At 42.3% G+C, this 15,372-nt stretch overlaps 1 protein-coding gene across 1 annotated transcript in view; it reads right to left on the bottom strand.

Annotated features, from left to right (window-relative positions):
* Window positions 1–15,372, bottom strand: part of LOC119976764 (spindle pole body component 110-like) — a 546,263-nt gene that overhangs the window by 339,916 nt on the left and 190,975 nt on the right. The window contains exons 18-20 of the mRNA XM_038817508.1: window positions 8,738–8,764; window positions 3,332–3,361; window positions 1,096–1,131 (exon numbers count right to left, since the gene is read on the bottom strand). Coding sequence (XP_038673436.1) covers window positions 1,096–1,131; window positions 3,332–3,361; window positions 8,738–8,764 — 93 coding nt within the window. The remainder of the gene's footprint in view (window positions 1–1,095; window positions 1,132–3,331; window positions 3,362–8,737; window positions 8,765–15,372) is intronic.

Below are 15,372 nucleotides of genomic sequence, written 5' to 3'. Positions count from 1 at the left end.
TCTGAATGGTCTTCTTATGGACTGATGTGATCTCTTCAAAGGTTGTCTCCCCTGAGTAGTACTGTAACCCTCTTAGTTTCACTCGAAGCCTGTGTCTATCTATTTAAATTGTGTATTTATGTTTGCCGTAGGTTTTGTTCATATATGGAATTATCTGTCTGGATTGTATACTGAACAGTACGTTTAACTGTATCTCGGTAATCGTGACTATATAAAAATCCAATCCAATCGTTCATGTACTGAAAACACACCACTGTCCAACACACAGACATACCCACCTCACTGGTCTTATCATATTTCACCTATTATGATACCAAATAAGGGCATCACCAATAGACCTATATACCTACCAATCTAGCAATCCTATATACTTGTAAATCTCAATATTGAACCACCGGGCTATCCCAGCAACCTTTCTTACCCCGACATCCATGTACCCCATATCTAATCCACACCATCTACTTACAGAATGTACCTCTAAGCAGTCGCTTAAATCATGCACCCACGTTTTTGCCCACTCATCCACCGCCCAAGCTTTCGCATAAACCACCCAGCCACCATCTCATTTCACCGATCCAATTCCGCACCCAATCGCCCACCTTTCTACTCAGATAATCCATACATAGCTCTGCATCTCAGCCTCCTATACAGCTCACCAATCTACTCGCCAACATGCCGAAGCAACATCGTCATCGATCATGACTCATAATTCAAATCCGCTTGTTGGTCTTCTTAAACGATGTGGTGCTATTTTCTACTTCAGCCGGGATTGGAAGACCCAAAATAAATGGCAATAGGATTGAGTTGTTTTCAGATTCGCCGGAAGTGAGAATCCGCTCAATATTTCCGCTGAAGGTATGTTGTGGACCATTGCATTTTGCACAGCAGATCGGTTGTTTCTATACATGTGTCTTTTCTGTGAGAAATAGTGTACATTATTCTCTTAGAATGAATGAATAAAAAATAATATCTATGGAAGGGTACATTTTAGAGTTTAAATTGCAATTGAAAACGACGAATGGTGGACAGTAATAATTGGTCCAAAATTTCCCACTGAAGAATGAGCATGGAACAGTAGTATAGTTCTGTCCGCACCTGACTTTTTCAGTGCCTTTATCAACCCTTCGAGTTCTAAAGAAAAAACAGAACAACTTGCTAAATAATGCTATGCTGGAAATATTTTGGTTCTCTTTTCAAGTTTGATCAACGCGTCACTCTTTTGAGAACGTATATTTTCAGGCAAAACTTAGATCTCGGTAAATATTTTTTAAACATCTTGTGCTGCGCTTTTCAGGCTGAGCTTTATGGGCAATGTCGGCACATGGCGATAGGCAACAATTTTCAAACCCACGTGGACACCCACGTGAACGTACAGACTCCGCACAGTCAGTGACCCAAGCCGGGATCGAACCTGGGACCCTGGAGCTGTGAAGCAACAGTCCGAACAATTATGTACTGCTCGCACACAAGGAATGCATGTGTCATTGCGCGCAACATTAAGCATTGTGTGGCCGACACTTAGTGGTCATTTCACAGTTAATATAGTCCCTGTGTATAACAAGAGCATAGCGAAGCAAACTCTGACGTCGTTGGTTCAGCAAGGAGTTGTGCTGACAACATTAGCTCTCAACCACTTGAAAACTTCTGATAAGAAATGAACGGGGAGCCTAACAATGTAAAATCATCAACCCCTCGAAAGTCACATTGTGCGTTGTTGAGGATGGATGTTTGGCGACAAACTCGACAGTCACATTTTGGTTCGTGATGTCGACGATCAAACCATATTGCACAGCAATGAGAGAGTTTATCCTTTTGCCATTGAATGTTTACCTCATTTTGGTATATTTGTGAGGCATCTTCAGAAGAGAACGACTCTGTGATGTAAACCTGGGAAGTCTCCAGAAACATCTCATCTTCTGGTGACAGACAGAAAATATTTTAATTGTCGTTCTTGAACTTCTGGAAACAAACACTTGGAATGGGCATAGTTGGGTTTAACGACGATGTTGTGTCTGACAATTCATCAGGGCAAATGTATTTTCCCATGATTCTCAGCAAGGCGGTGCGTGGACGTTTGTTGCAATTGTCGCCGTCGCCGTGCTTCTTGGCAGTGAAGGCAGAAATTTGAGGATGAATGTAGAATCCCATCAGCTGTGATCGCATTGACTTGCAGAGGAGGCTCGATGGGCGATTAACCGATACCAGCTCCCAATTCATTTTTTCGGACATTCGAATATATTGCCAATCTCAGGAGAGCAGAAACCGAACAGATCTGTGGAAAACACAATACCTAATAAGTTACAATTATCTTTTCCAAGAAATGCTGCGTGGGCAATGAATCTCGCCGCGTCTTGAGATCCTCAACACCAAAGTGCCCAATATTCAGACAATATTAGAATTTCTCCCTCTGATTTAAACGAGCGACCAAAAGCTGAGACATAATCAAGGATATGTCCCGAACACTGTTGTGTAATATTAACGAAGACCTTTCCATCAGAATTAACTAGATTGCTCCAATTTCAAAACAACTTTGGTATGCACCCTGCTCTGGGGATGTTGGCACTCTTTGTATAACATTTTCTGAAAGGATGTGATTGACAAAGTGACAGACTGTTCCCTATTTCTTTAATCAAGTGACATTGGCAACATATCAACCTAATCATTAATATTCTATTTAGTGTCGCAACGATCGCTTAATTCTTGACTTAAAATATTATAAACAAAATTAAGAAACAAGCTAATTTCAAGAAATGATATTACAGTCCGTGTATTTAAAGCCAATGAGCATTTCACGGACAATTCCATGAACGAGTGACATGTAAACTGAAGCTACTGTGAATCAGTCGGAACTCATGCACCTTTTTTTCTCCAAATCGTAATATGGAAGAAGATGACTGTTTTTCTTACCGGTAAATCAGAACATCCTTTGATATCCCATCGTAATTACTTCAGAGTTGTGCCCAAGATCTAGTGTCCTCCAATAGCTTCGCCAATGCATTCCTACGAAAGTTTTGATTAAAAAGTACGGATATTCGCTCATCATTCAACGATCTGGGCCGTCTTTCTCTCTTGTATGAAAAGACCCGTGGCCATATACGCAGGAGATGGACCAGACTCACCCTCGGGCTGACATTTAGACAGAAACATTTATGCCAGCCAGCAATCATCTCCAACAACAAAGGATCCAGTGACCTCCTTTCAACAGCCTGAGCATTGCTGAATAACCATTGAATTCAATATCGGCCGGCCTTTTCAGATGCACATTTTACACCATGAGATTTACTTTACATTAAAATATATACATATTATACGACTCATGTTCATTTTTTACCTTGAAAAGTCTTTTGATGTCTTCGGATTTCTAAAAGAAAGAGAAAATACCAGTTTTGTGTGGGTCCATTTTCAATTGAAACTTTATTGTATTAACTGGATCATACCATTTATTACACGCATTTTAATGACTAGCTTTGATTGCAGTTCACAAGTAAGTTGGTTGGGGGCGGAGGGGGTGGGGGAGGGGGGGGTGAATAAGATCATGGACAGTTGTCCCCGAGATATATACTTGCATATATAGATACATAGAAGATAGGAGCAGGAGGAGGCCTTTTGGTTCATTGAGCCGGCTCCGCCATTTATCGCGACCATTGCGGATATCCAACCCAATAGCCTGAACGTGTTTTGTCCCCAAACTCTTTGATTACATTCGCCCCAAGTGGTATATATAACTGCCTATGCAATATATTCAATGCTCTAACTGTAACTAATTCTTGTGGTAATGTATTCCACAGGCTAATCACTCTTTGGGTAAATAAATGTCTCATCATCTCTGTTTGAAATCGTTTACCCTAAATTTTCAGACTGTGACCAATGGTTTAGGACACACCCACGATCGGGAACATCTTTGATACATCTACTCTGTCTAGGCCTGTTATAATTTCATTAGTCTGTCATAATAATCAACTTTATTGCCACAAGTAGTCTTACATTAACACTGCAATGAAGTTACTGTGAAAAGCCCCTAGTCGCCACATTCCAGCACTTCTTAGGGCCCAGAGCGGGACAATTCTTAATGTCCAAATGACCTAATAGCACTTATTTCGGGACTTGTGGGAGAAAACCGGATCACCGAGCGGAAACACATGCTGACACAGGGAGAACATTCAGACTCTGCACAGACAGTGATACAAGCCAGGAGTCGAACCTTGGACTCTGACGCTGTGAAGTCATAGTGTTAACGACCAAGCTACCGTGCTGCACGGATCTCTATGAAATATCCCCTCATTCCTCTGAACACCATCGAGTACAATCCTAATCTAGTCAATCTGTTCTCATATCACTGTCCCGCCATCCCTGGAGTCAGTGTTCCAAACCTTCGCTGCACTCGTTCGATAGCAAGTACACACATCGTCAGGAATAGAGACCAAAACTGCACACACTGCTCTAGATGTGGCCTCAACAGTTGTCTATAATTTCAACAACACATTCCTGCTCCTGTACTCGAAACCTCTCGCAATGAAAGCCATACCATTAGCCTTCTTTACCGCCTGTGCATTTGCGTGCTTACCTTGCATGACTTGTGCTCAAGGACACCGTGGTCCCACTGCATTCTCCCCTCTCCCTGGAAAAATTAATGGGATTGAAGGCACATAAATCCCCAGGATCTGATAATCTGCATCCCAGAGTACTTAACGAGGTGGGCCTGGAAATACTGGATGCATTGATGTCATCTTCCTCGAATCTATATAATCTGGAACAGTCCCTGCAGATTGGAGTGTAGCTAATGTCACTCCAATATTCAAAAAGTAAGGTAGAGAGAAAATAGGGAATTATAGATGAGGAAGCCTAAAAACGGTCGTGGAGAATATTATTAAATCCATTATCATGGACTTTATAGCGGAACATTTAGAAAGCCGTGACAGGATCAGTCAGAGTCAGCATGGATTTATGAAGGAAAATGATGTTTGAAAAATCAGTTGGAATTCTTTGAAGGTGTAACTAGTCTAGTTGACAAAGGATGTGGTATATTTGGGCTTTCAGAAGGTATTTGACAAAGTCCCGCGTGATGTCAGTTTCACTGTTGTTTGTCCTCTCTGGGGACTGCCATTAGTACTCTTTCCCCTTAGTTTCTGTGGTCGTTCTCACTAAGTTTCTCTGGGTTTCTGTGGCTATGACGCATCTTTCATTCTCACTCCACAGTTTAGTATTTCCCACTTTCTCTGTCTTTTAGCTTTGACAAAGAGTCATCGGACTCGAAACGGTAGCTCTTTTCTCTCCCCGCAGATGCTGCTAGAGTTGCTGAGATGTTACAGCATTTTCTCGTTAGTTTCATGGCTGCTCATGAGTGGATTCAGTCCACTTTCCGGCCCAAATACCACAACACTAATCCCTTTATTCTTTAAAACACTATCTATCTTCATCTTGAAAACATTCAAAAAAGGAGCATCAACTGCTTCACTGGGCAAGAAATGCCATAGATTCATAACCCTTTGGTCAAGCAGTTCCTCCAAAGCTCAGTCCCAAATCTACTTCCCATTATTTTAAGGCTGTGCCCCCAATGGAAATAACCTGCTCTGGGATTCTGTGGCTAAGACTCAACTTTCATTCTCACTCCACAGTACATATTCCACTTTCTCTGCCTTCAGCTTTGACAAAGGGTCATCTGGACTCCAAACGTCAGCTCTTTTCTGTCTCTACGGATGCTGCCAGCCATGCGGAGACTTCGCAGCATTTTATTTTTGGTCCGAGAATATTGCGTGCAGTTTTGGTCTCGATTTCTGAGGAAGGATGTTCTTGCTATCAAGGGAGTGCAGCAAAGGTTTACCAGACGGATTCCAAGGATGGGGGACTGTCACATGTGGAGAGATTGTCGAGGTTAGGATTGTTTTCACTGGAGTTCCGAAGAATGAGTGGAGGTGGAGTTCCGAAGAATGAGTGAGGGAATCTCACAGATACATAAAATTCTAACAGAACTAGAAAGGGTAGATGAAGGGAAGATGTTCCCACTGATGGGTGTGCCCTGAAACATGGGTCACGGTCTGAGGATTCAGGGTAAACCATTTCGGGCAGAGATGAGGATGCATTTGTTTACCCAAAGAATAATGAGTCTGAAGAATTAGTTATTACAGGAAGTACATGATGCTAAAACATTGGATATATTCAAGAGGCGGCTAGATAGAGCATTTGGGGAGAATGTGATCAAAGGCTGCGAGTAGAAAGAAGAATTAGGCTATCGAGTTGGATGCTCATCTATGATCGTGATAAATGGCGGAGCAGGTTTGGAAGGCCAAAAGGCCGTCTCCTGCTCCTGTCGTCTATGTATCTATGTATCTCTGACTCGGGTCTGGTAGATCCTGCCATGAAATAACCCGCAGGTTAACAGATCAAACTACAATACGTCCCCAAAAAAAGAAAAATCAATAGAAATGAAAGACGACTTACCAGTCACCACTACTTACCAGATTGATTCGAGTTGAGCAAGTCAACGACTCTGCCCCTGAAGACTTACCATTCATTCCTCTCCCATGAAGTCTGAGCTGCCAGTTTTTCCTTCTTCCAATTCCACTTAACTCCCAGTTTTCATCCAACTCCAAGAAGGACTCTCACTCAGCGCAGGCAGCACTCGCCGTGCAAATAAGGCAGCACTCAGCAGCTGCTGCTTTTATCGGTTTCAAATCCCAATTCCCTGGAAGTGGTTTGAACCAGTTGAACAATTAATCAACCGAAAGTTACAGTTGAAACGAAACCCAGCTGACTACTGTTTCAGGAATGCACGTTTTAATTACCCAAACGAAAGAGCTATGTTACACAATAAATGACCTAATTTTGTTACTCTGAATAGAAGGTTAATTACCACGTACCCCCTATATAACTCACCACTGGAACTCCCAGGTTTTAGCCAACTCCAAGGAGCTCTATCACTCGGCGGAGGCAGCACTCACCGTGCATCAAATCTTTGTTTATTTCTGAACTTAACAATTGGAGAGACACGCGAGGGAACAACCTACAAATAGGAATATCGAAATTGTTTTTGTAACATTAAATTTGAAGTACCCAATCCTTCTTCTTTCCAATTAACGGGCAATTAAGGGTGGGCGGTTCACCTTCACTGCATATCCTGTATGTAAACCAACGCAAACAGGGGGAAAATTGACAAACTTCACACGGACAGCGACCTTGCGCAAGGTTCCAGCACGTGCCTTCAGCCCTGTGAGACAGCATTGCTGAACATTATGCCTTTATAACAATAATAATCGCTTATCGTCACAAGTGGGCTTTAATGAAGTTCCTGTGAAAAGCACCTCGTCGCCATATTCCGGAGCCTGTTCGGGGAGGCCGGTACGGAACCCGTGCTGCTGGTCTTTCTCTACATTTTAAGCCAGCTGTTTAGCCCACTGTGCTAAATCAGCTCCGATGTGAATTACGTGAATTGTTTAATGAAATTTTAAAAAAATTCTGTATCCAGAATCAAAATGCTGCGGGTCCTGGAGACTGAAATTACGAACAATAATTCTTGAAATACTCAACACATCCCCTCAAAATATTAACACGCATTCTTTCCACAGCCGATGCCTGGTGCATTTTGCTCTTCCTGCAGTGTTGTTTTGCTTTTAGATGTCAGCCAATTTTCGTAAATAACAAAGAACTTTGACAGAGATACCTAAATTCGAAACGTTAGCTCTCTTCTCTCTCCACAGATGCTCTCAGATCTGCCGAGATTGTACAGTGTTTAATTTTTTCATTTCTTAAACGATTCTGCTATTGTGTGATAGAACAGTAATTATACGACGTTGCCATATGGCATATATCATTGTCAGTTACACTATAATAGTTAAAAGAAACCCTATAATAATGGGTTGGTAAATATATTTTCCGAAGATATCTTGAACGTCCTCACCGTCAAGCGCTTAGAAATCCCAGCACAGCACACATGGCACAGAATCTGGTTGCTTAGGCAATTATTTTGGAAGGTAATGAGGGGAAATTCTTCCACACATATAAACGTAACATGTTGAACATGCCTTGTATAGAATATCGCTAATCTATGTTCTGGTAAATATCCATCGCTGCTCTAGAGACTTGGCAGATAATCACAAGAATTTGTAAGTGAGCGAGATCATAAGTGAGTTGACGGATCAGCTACGATTGTATTGAATTGTACAGCAACTGTCACAGACAGTGTGGTGTACTCTGGTCTTGTTTATTATTTTCGTATCTCAGGTTTCTCAGATGAACTAAATCAATAGGATTTTCAGTTGAAAAAAGTCTGCGCTTAGATCCCTTAAGCGCGCCCAAAAATATTCCTCTGAATCATATATGTTCAAAGGTGGAAACGTACATTTTCAAAAGCCAGTTCGTTTACCAATGAGTCGATCATCTAGGAACTTTCCTTTCGCATTGGATTTCACCTATGCCAGTCTTTGCCAAACTGCCAACTCTGATAAATATTCACTGATCCCGTTCAGATTTTAAAGGACATGATGCAAATATGGAACACTTTCAGCCTACGATCTAGTGACAAATATAATTTTTGTAAGGAATATTGAAGTCTGACTTAATAAACTATTTCTACCCAAATTCTCGACCGGATACATTGGGAAAAATAGCAATTATTTGAAAACAGAATATTGATATATTGAAATAGCAAAAGTGTGTCATTCATGCACAACCATACTGTTTTGTTTTAGGGAAGATTACATTAAATAAATTGTAGAATTACAGTGTAGGTAATTCCGTTTACCTGCATCCTTTCCCTCAGAATCGATATCTGTAAGGAAAGCAAGTTCAGTTCATACAACAATAAATATAAATACCATAATTGAAGTGATTGCCTTATTCGTTGTAGTTGTTGAAGTGAAATGTTTCTGCTAATGCACGATAAATAACAACAGTAATTACGAAATAGAGTCTGCATGCTTTTTGTGGCATCTACTATTTTCATAAATCAAACATATTTGAAATAAACAAAAACAAATAAACAAAAAACTGCAAGTGAAGCATTCGGTATGTCAAAGAACCGAACTGGCTTCAAATATACTTGAAGCAAAATAACTTTCTAACCTTTTGTGGTGGGACCATCTGTGTCTTCAGACCGAAAACATTGTACTTAAGTGCCCTAGATTTAACCCCAGGAATCATAATCACAAAACGAATAAGGAGCACTAACTTGACGGGTCAACTTGCATCGATATCTCAATCAGATTTGAGAAGGAAAAGACCCAATGTACTAAGAGAAGTAGATTTCGCTGTGAACTGACAAATTGGGCTAAAACTGGGAGTGCCGCTGCGTAAGCCAGCCCAAAACACGTTCCCACATTTAAACTCATGGATAATTCAACTGCGCCCACCAGCACCTCCAGATACGTCTTTTTCGCCGCGAGAACGGTCTCAGTAGATTCTGTGTAGTGGTCAACAAAGGATTAACAGGTCTCGGCATCGCATATACCTTCACCTGGAATTCCTGATATCTCTTGAATCTCGGTAGAATATTCTGACCATTCCTTGCTGCACTACCCGCCAGAGGCGGGAATAGACTTTGGAGGACACCGTTCAAGAAGTGCTGCAGACAAAAGGACAGAAATGGACTCTCAGTGTGGAATCAATTGTCTGTCATAAAAAAATGGATCTGTGCCACCATGTTTGAATGGGTGCCTGAATCCTACATTTTTAATTGACAACCAAAGTTCTTAGTGCTTCTGTGTGTTGGCGAGGAAACGTTGCATTTGTCTTCGTTGTATTTCTCACCAATCTCCATTTTTAGGGTGTTTGTCCCAATGACTTTATTCGCACCGAGCTGTTCTTGTGACGAATGAGTGCGATCTAAAGATTCTGGGCACATCTTCTCATGCTGTAGCGCTGCCATAATGGGCCAGAACCCGAGACGAGCAAGCAACTGCAAAAATGGCGTTGATGAATTTTCTGGAACAATCAGCACCTTCAATGTTGAATGCCACCGTTACCTTCGACCTCACGTCCTGGTATTAAAAAAAACCATTCAGGTGATGTGGGCGTCGGTTTCTGGACTAGTATTTGTTCCCTTCTGTAATGTAACTATAATTTGCTGAGTAATTTCAGAGGGCATTGAAGAGATAACATGATGTCCATTCGAGGTAACTGTGGCAGACTTACTTTCATAACGGACTTTCCTGAACCAGACGTGTCTCTACGGCGATTAACAATGGTTTCATGGCCATTATTAGACTTCTAATTTCAGAATTTTATTGAATTCACATTTCACCATCTACCAGTGTCGGATTCGGACCTACTTCCTCAGATCATTGTGCCGTGTCTTTGGATTACTAGTACAGTGACAATGCCTCGACACATCTCCCTCCTCATATTAATATTACCATCCAACCAGGTACGACTCTTGCTCAGTAATGAGTTGAGAAGATACGTTTCGAAGAGGGATTAGTAAAGTAAACCACAAGTTTGTCTAAAATGCACTCATGTCGCTCTCAGATCGGCGAGATATTGTGGAAACTTCCAATATGCCTCGACGTATTTGTCGAGCTAAAAAGATGTAAAACGATTGGATAAACAAGTGTCAAAAAGGGGCTGTTCAGCACAGTTAGCTAATAAGCTGGCTTCTAAAGCAGACCAAGGCCAGCGGCGCAGAAAACATTCCCATACCGACCTCCGCGAACAGGCGCCGGAATGCGGCGACTAGGCGCTGTTCACAGTAACTTCATTTGAAGTCTACTTGTGATAATACGCTATTTCTTTATTTTTCATTTTACACAGCTCTTTATTAAAAACGACGCTCAACTGTCACGTTCGTTGTTTTATTTTTATTGCAGAAAATCCTGAGATATTCCTAGAAATTTAGGAATCCCAGACAGTTTCTTCTCAAGTACAAATAACCTGTCCGGACCATGATAATCGGGGAAAGTGGAGAGAGAGCCTAGCTCAGAAGGAGAGGTGGGAAAAGAGTTGGTGAATAGTTTCGTCAGATATTGTCCACGCAAATAATAGAACCGGCATTTAATTAACGAGTAATGGTAGTTCAGAAGACTTCATTGCCGGACTGCACGCCCAGCCACAAGCCTGCTGGGCCTGCCAGTTGTAATATAACGTAAGACAATTTCACCTGACTTCTGTCATTCAGCAAGTCGCTCAGTCATTGACTGGACGCTTGCAAAAATATTGCAGCATGCAGATGCAAAGTTGCTCAAAACGTTTGCGGACGTTTTGTTTGACTTTCAGTATAGTGGGAAACAGACGGTAAGTTATGGGCCGCGTTTATTGGTCGGTTTCTAGACCTGCACACCGTGAACTCTATTGGGGTGAGGGTTTGGGGGCAGATTTAATTATATTTCTTCAATTCCTGATCACAAGGTCCTCCACATGAGACTTGTTGCGATGAGAAATTAGGACGTGCTTAACTGTGTTCTACCTTGGTCTCTCTCTTGCAAGGAAGTTACATGCCGATGAAATAGAAATGCAACTACCGCGGTGCTAAGTAGGCACTTCTGAGTAGCAGTCTCTGATTGTCACACAAATCAACAAAACTTTGTCGTTGGTAGTCGATTCTACTCCAGTCACCAGGCTTCCAATTTTTCTCATGTGTGAGCTAATGCATTCCTACAAAGGATTTGAGGAACTCTAATCCAGAAGATGATTCAGAACACAGATCACTGAGTGTCGGCGATGCCTCCCAACTTTCTTGCAGCCATCGCCTTGACTTCAGGTTCTGTTCGCCAGTGGAAGCTGAGAATGTGGCACCCCCATCGATGTTTTGCTGAATCCCCTCGTTAGTGGAACAACATAGAGTTATAACAAAACATTATGCAACGAATTGTACTGCTAGGCCTTGGGTGGGTGAGGTATGGGGCTGCTCTCATCAGACTCTATTAGCTTGTCCTAATGCTACCTCAGATTCACTGCCAGTGTCTCGGTATCCAAATTGACAGAATAGGGTTTTGAACCTGTTTTGGAGAAAATAGGTTTTCCGCTGCCCTGCAGGTGGCAGGGAGACAGTCCGCCTGATCCGAGTGTTTGGCAAGCCACGATGTCGAATTTTCAGTAGGCTACATCTACGTCTCCAGCAGGTGCATAGGGACCACCACGTGGTAGTTCACGTCAAAGATCTTGGATGAGCATGGAACAACGCAGAACTTGGACTCCACTATACTTAATTTTGGAGAAGGCAAGGTTCGCCTATTATGTGGACTGTTAAATGTGTAATCCTCCTGTTGCTTAACCTTGCAGTTTTTACTGCCTGGGGAGTCATAAACTCGGGATCGGCTCCTAAATGTTATGTAAATAATGGACTTGGACTTGTATGGTTATTTGTCCCACCCATATCACTCTGTTCTGTGAAATAGGACATTGGACGTTTGAACGAGGTGGCATGAGCTTTGAATAAATGTGTGGGTTTTCTTGCAATGTTCGTGAAAGAACGTAAGTCTTTCGATGAAAGAAAATCTACTGTTCCTATTTTCTGTGGTCTGCATGTGACTCTAGACCCACAGTGATTTGCGTGCTTAAGTGTCCTCATAAATGGCCCAGTAAGCTGCACTAAAGTGCGAAAAATTCTAGATGGGCAACAGCACCCGGAGCTTGTCTTCGGAGTGCACAACATTGACAGCGGAACTGATGACTTCTCATGGCATCAGGTCAGACACGTTCAAAGACGTATGTCATGGATTACTACCTACACGCCTCTCGAAGATGATGAGCACTCTATAACCTTGAGTACCAATTCGCAAATCCATGAGGAATAGCGTAAGCGTATACATTTCTCCGCCTGGGGGCACGAAAATAAACATCGCCAAGAATTTATTGTTACCAGGGCACGTCCGGCGGATACATCTGCTGAACTGGATCTGTGGCAGTTGGCAATCAAAGAAGGCGAGGGTTTCTCTGTCGGTCAGTAACACCCTTGACACAGGCACCAGGGAGAAATGTTCCAACCATAGTTTCGCATTTTCGTCTTCCGAAATAGGTTTGTTCGCCGAATTATCAACTCCATTTTCACTCGTGTTTTCCAATATTCCCCCTACACCGCTGTAGCAGATCAGCGGTGTGCTGTGTGTTCAGAACAACCTGCACATATAGCAGGGACACCCGCAATATTCAAGACTGAATACAGGTTGGAGAATGTGGTATTCTCAGCGCATTCCCACAGTTCCCGGCTTGTTTTATTTAACTCGCCAGAAATCAATTATTCACTTGTTATATTTGTACCCTTACAGGGCGACATATGGCGCAGTGGATAGCACTGTGAAAGCGGCGCTGAGGAGCCGGGTTCGAATCCTGGCCGTGGGTCACCGTCCGTTGGAGTTTGCACATTCTCCCCATGTCTGCGTGGGTTTAACCGCCACAACACAAAGATGTGCAGGTTAGGTGGATTAGCGTCGCTGAATTGCCCCTTGGCTGGAAAAAAACTAATTGGGTACTCAAAGTTTAAAAATATATATATTTATGCCCTTACATTGGTCCACATGTAAAATATAAAATTCATGCACAGAAACACTGCAGTCGCTGCTCAAAGAATGGAGCCAAAGCTCAGGTCACCCAGCTGAAGGAATGTCATGTTGCTCTCCAGGGCACGGTAAATTTCCTGGGGTTCATGTGTGGATCTTCATGATGACTCCAATTTTCCAGCTTCGTTGCTGTGCTTCTATTTCGTGGACTACTCACTTCTCCAATTTAAAAAAGCATCATCACTGGCTTCCCTCAATTCAACTCATGTACTTGTGCCGGTGTCCAATTATGTTAGGGATTTTCACATTGTTACTTTAGTGCTAAATAACAAAGAATCATGGAATCTCGATTGTCAAGAAGTGGGTCATGTTGTCTGTCGAGCCTGCAGCGGCTTTCCGAACGAGCAACCAACAAGGCTCACTCTCGCCCCCTATTCCCGTAACCCCGCATAACCTGCACAGCTCTGGACACTGTGGAGCACTATCAGCCTGGCCAATCCACCGAACCTGCACTTCGTTGGATTGTGCATGGAAAGAGGAGTAAACAATGGAAACCCACGCAGACACTGCAGAATGCGAAAACACGACACAAATCGTCACTAAAGGCCAGGGTTGAATCGGTGCATGTAAGTGTGAAATTAACCATTGTGCCAACTTGCTATCGTCAGAATTTTGTCTTCTGAAAATATAGATATTGGAACTATTTAGTAATATTATAATTTGCTGTTGAATTTTAACATTATTTTCCATTTGTCTTTAATTAATGAACAACTGATGATATATATTATCTAATTGTGATTGGTGTACCCTCTGTAATTAATCTGCTATTACATTAATGTTGAATGGTTGTAATAAAGTTAACCAAAAATGGCTCCAATTCTAACTATTTTGCTCATCAAGTTGGACGTCTTGCTCTGTGACATCACGCAGTGTCTTTGTTTGTCGTTGATTATCGTCTTTCTTGCCGTGCTTTAATATTCATCCACGTCCAGTATTAACCATACTAGGGCAGCACGGTAGCATGGTGGTTAGCATCAATGCTTCACAGCTCCAGGGTCCCAGGTTCGATTCCCGGCTGGGTCACTGTCTGTGCGGAGTCTGCACGTCCTCCCTGTGTGTGCGTGGGTTTCCTCCGGGTGCTCCGGTTTCCTCCCACAGTCCAAAGATGCGCGGGTTAGGTGGATTGGCCAGGCTAAATTGCCCTTAGTGTCCTAAAAAAATAATGTTAATGGGGGTTGTTGGGTTACTGGTATAGGGTGGATACGTGGGCTTGAGTAGGGTGATCATTGCTCGGCACAACATTGAGGGCCGAAGGGCCTGTTCTGTGCTGTACTGTTCTAATTCTAATTCTAATAATCAATGTAATTATCTAAGTTTTGTGCTTGCATTTCATGTTGCTCAATACTGTAATCCTTGCATGCATGAAAATCAATTTGCTTTTGCTTAATCTATTTTCTTCATCGATGCACAAAATCTCCTATCCACGTTATTTGACTTAGGTTTGCAACGTTCGGGAATCCCTTTCTGTTTGTCAAAATCTACTGGCTAAAATATTCCTTTCATCAGACTATCGAGCTGTTTTTATCATATATATATATACATTTGGTAATGTTGCCTTGTCCCAGATGACAATAGGTTGTTTTTCCCCTTGAGGAGGAAGGCTGGCAGGGGGTGATTCAACACAAGGATAAACACATCTCAGGCGAGGGGCAAGGGCGAGAAGGTGTGGGCTTCATAAATAACCTCAGAAGGAGCAGGAATACAACCCGCGGTCTTGGCATTACTTTGCACCACAATTCAACTATCTAGAGACATGAACTAAATCCAGTATACGCAAGGCACCGTGGATCAAAATATTTCAGACACATGAACGAGAGGAAGTACTTGTGAAATTGTGAAATTTACACGGCAATAAGTGGCAATTTTAGTCAACAACAGGATCATTTCT

The sequence above is a fragment of the Scyliorhinus canicula genome, chromosome 13, assembly GCF_902713615.1.
Source record: "Scyliorhinus canicula chromosome 13, sScyCan1.1, whole genome shotgun sequence".
In the NCBI taxonomy this organism is placed as follows: Eukaryota; Metazoa; Chordata; class Chondrichthyes; order Carcharhiniformes; family Scyliorhinidae; genus Scyliorhinus; species Scyliorhinus canicula.
This window is presented reverse-complemented; position numbering and strand designations above follow the sequence as displayed.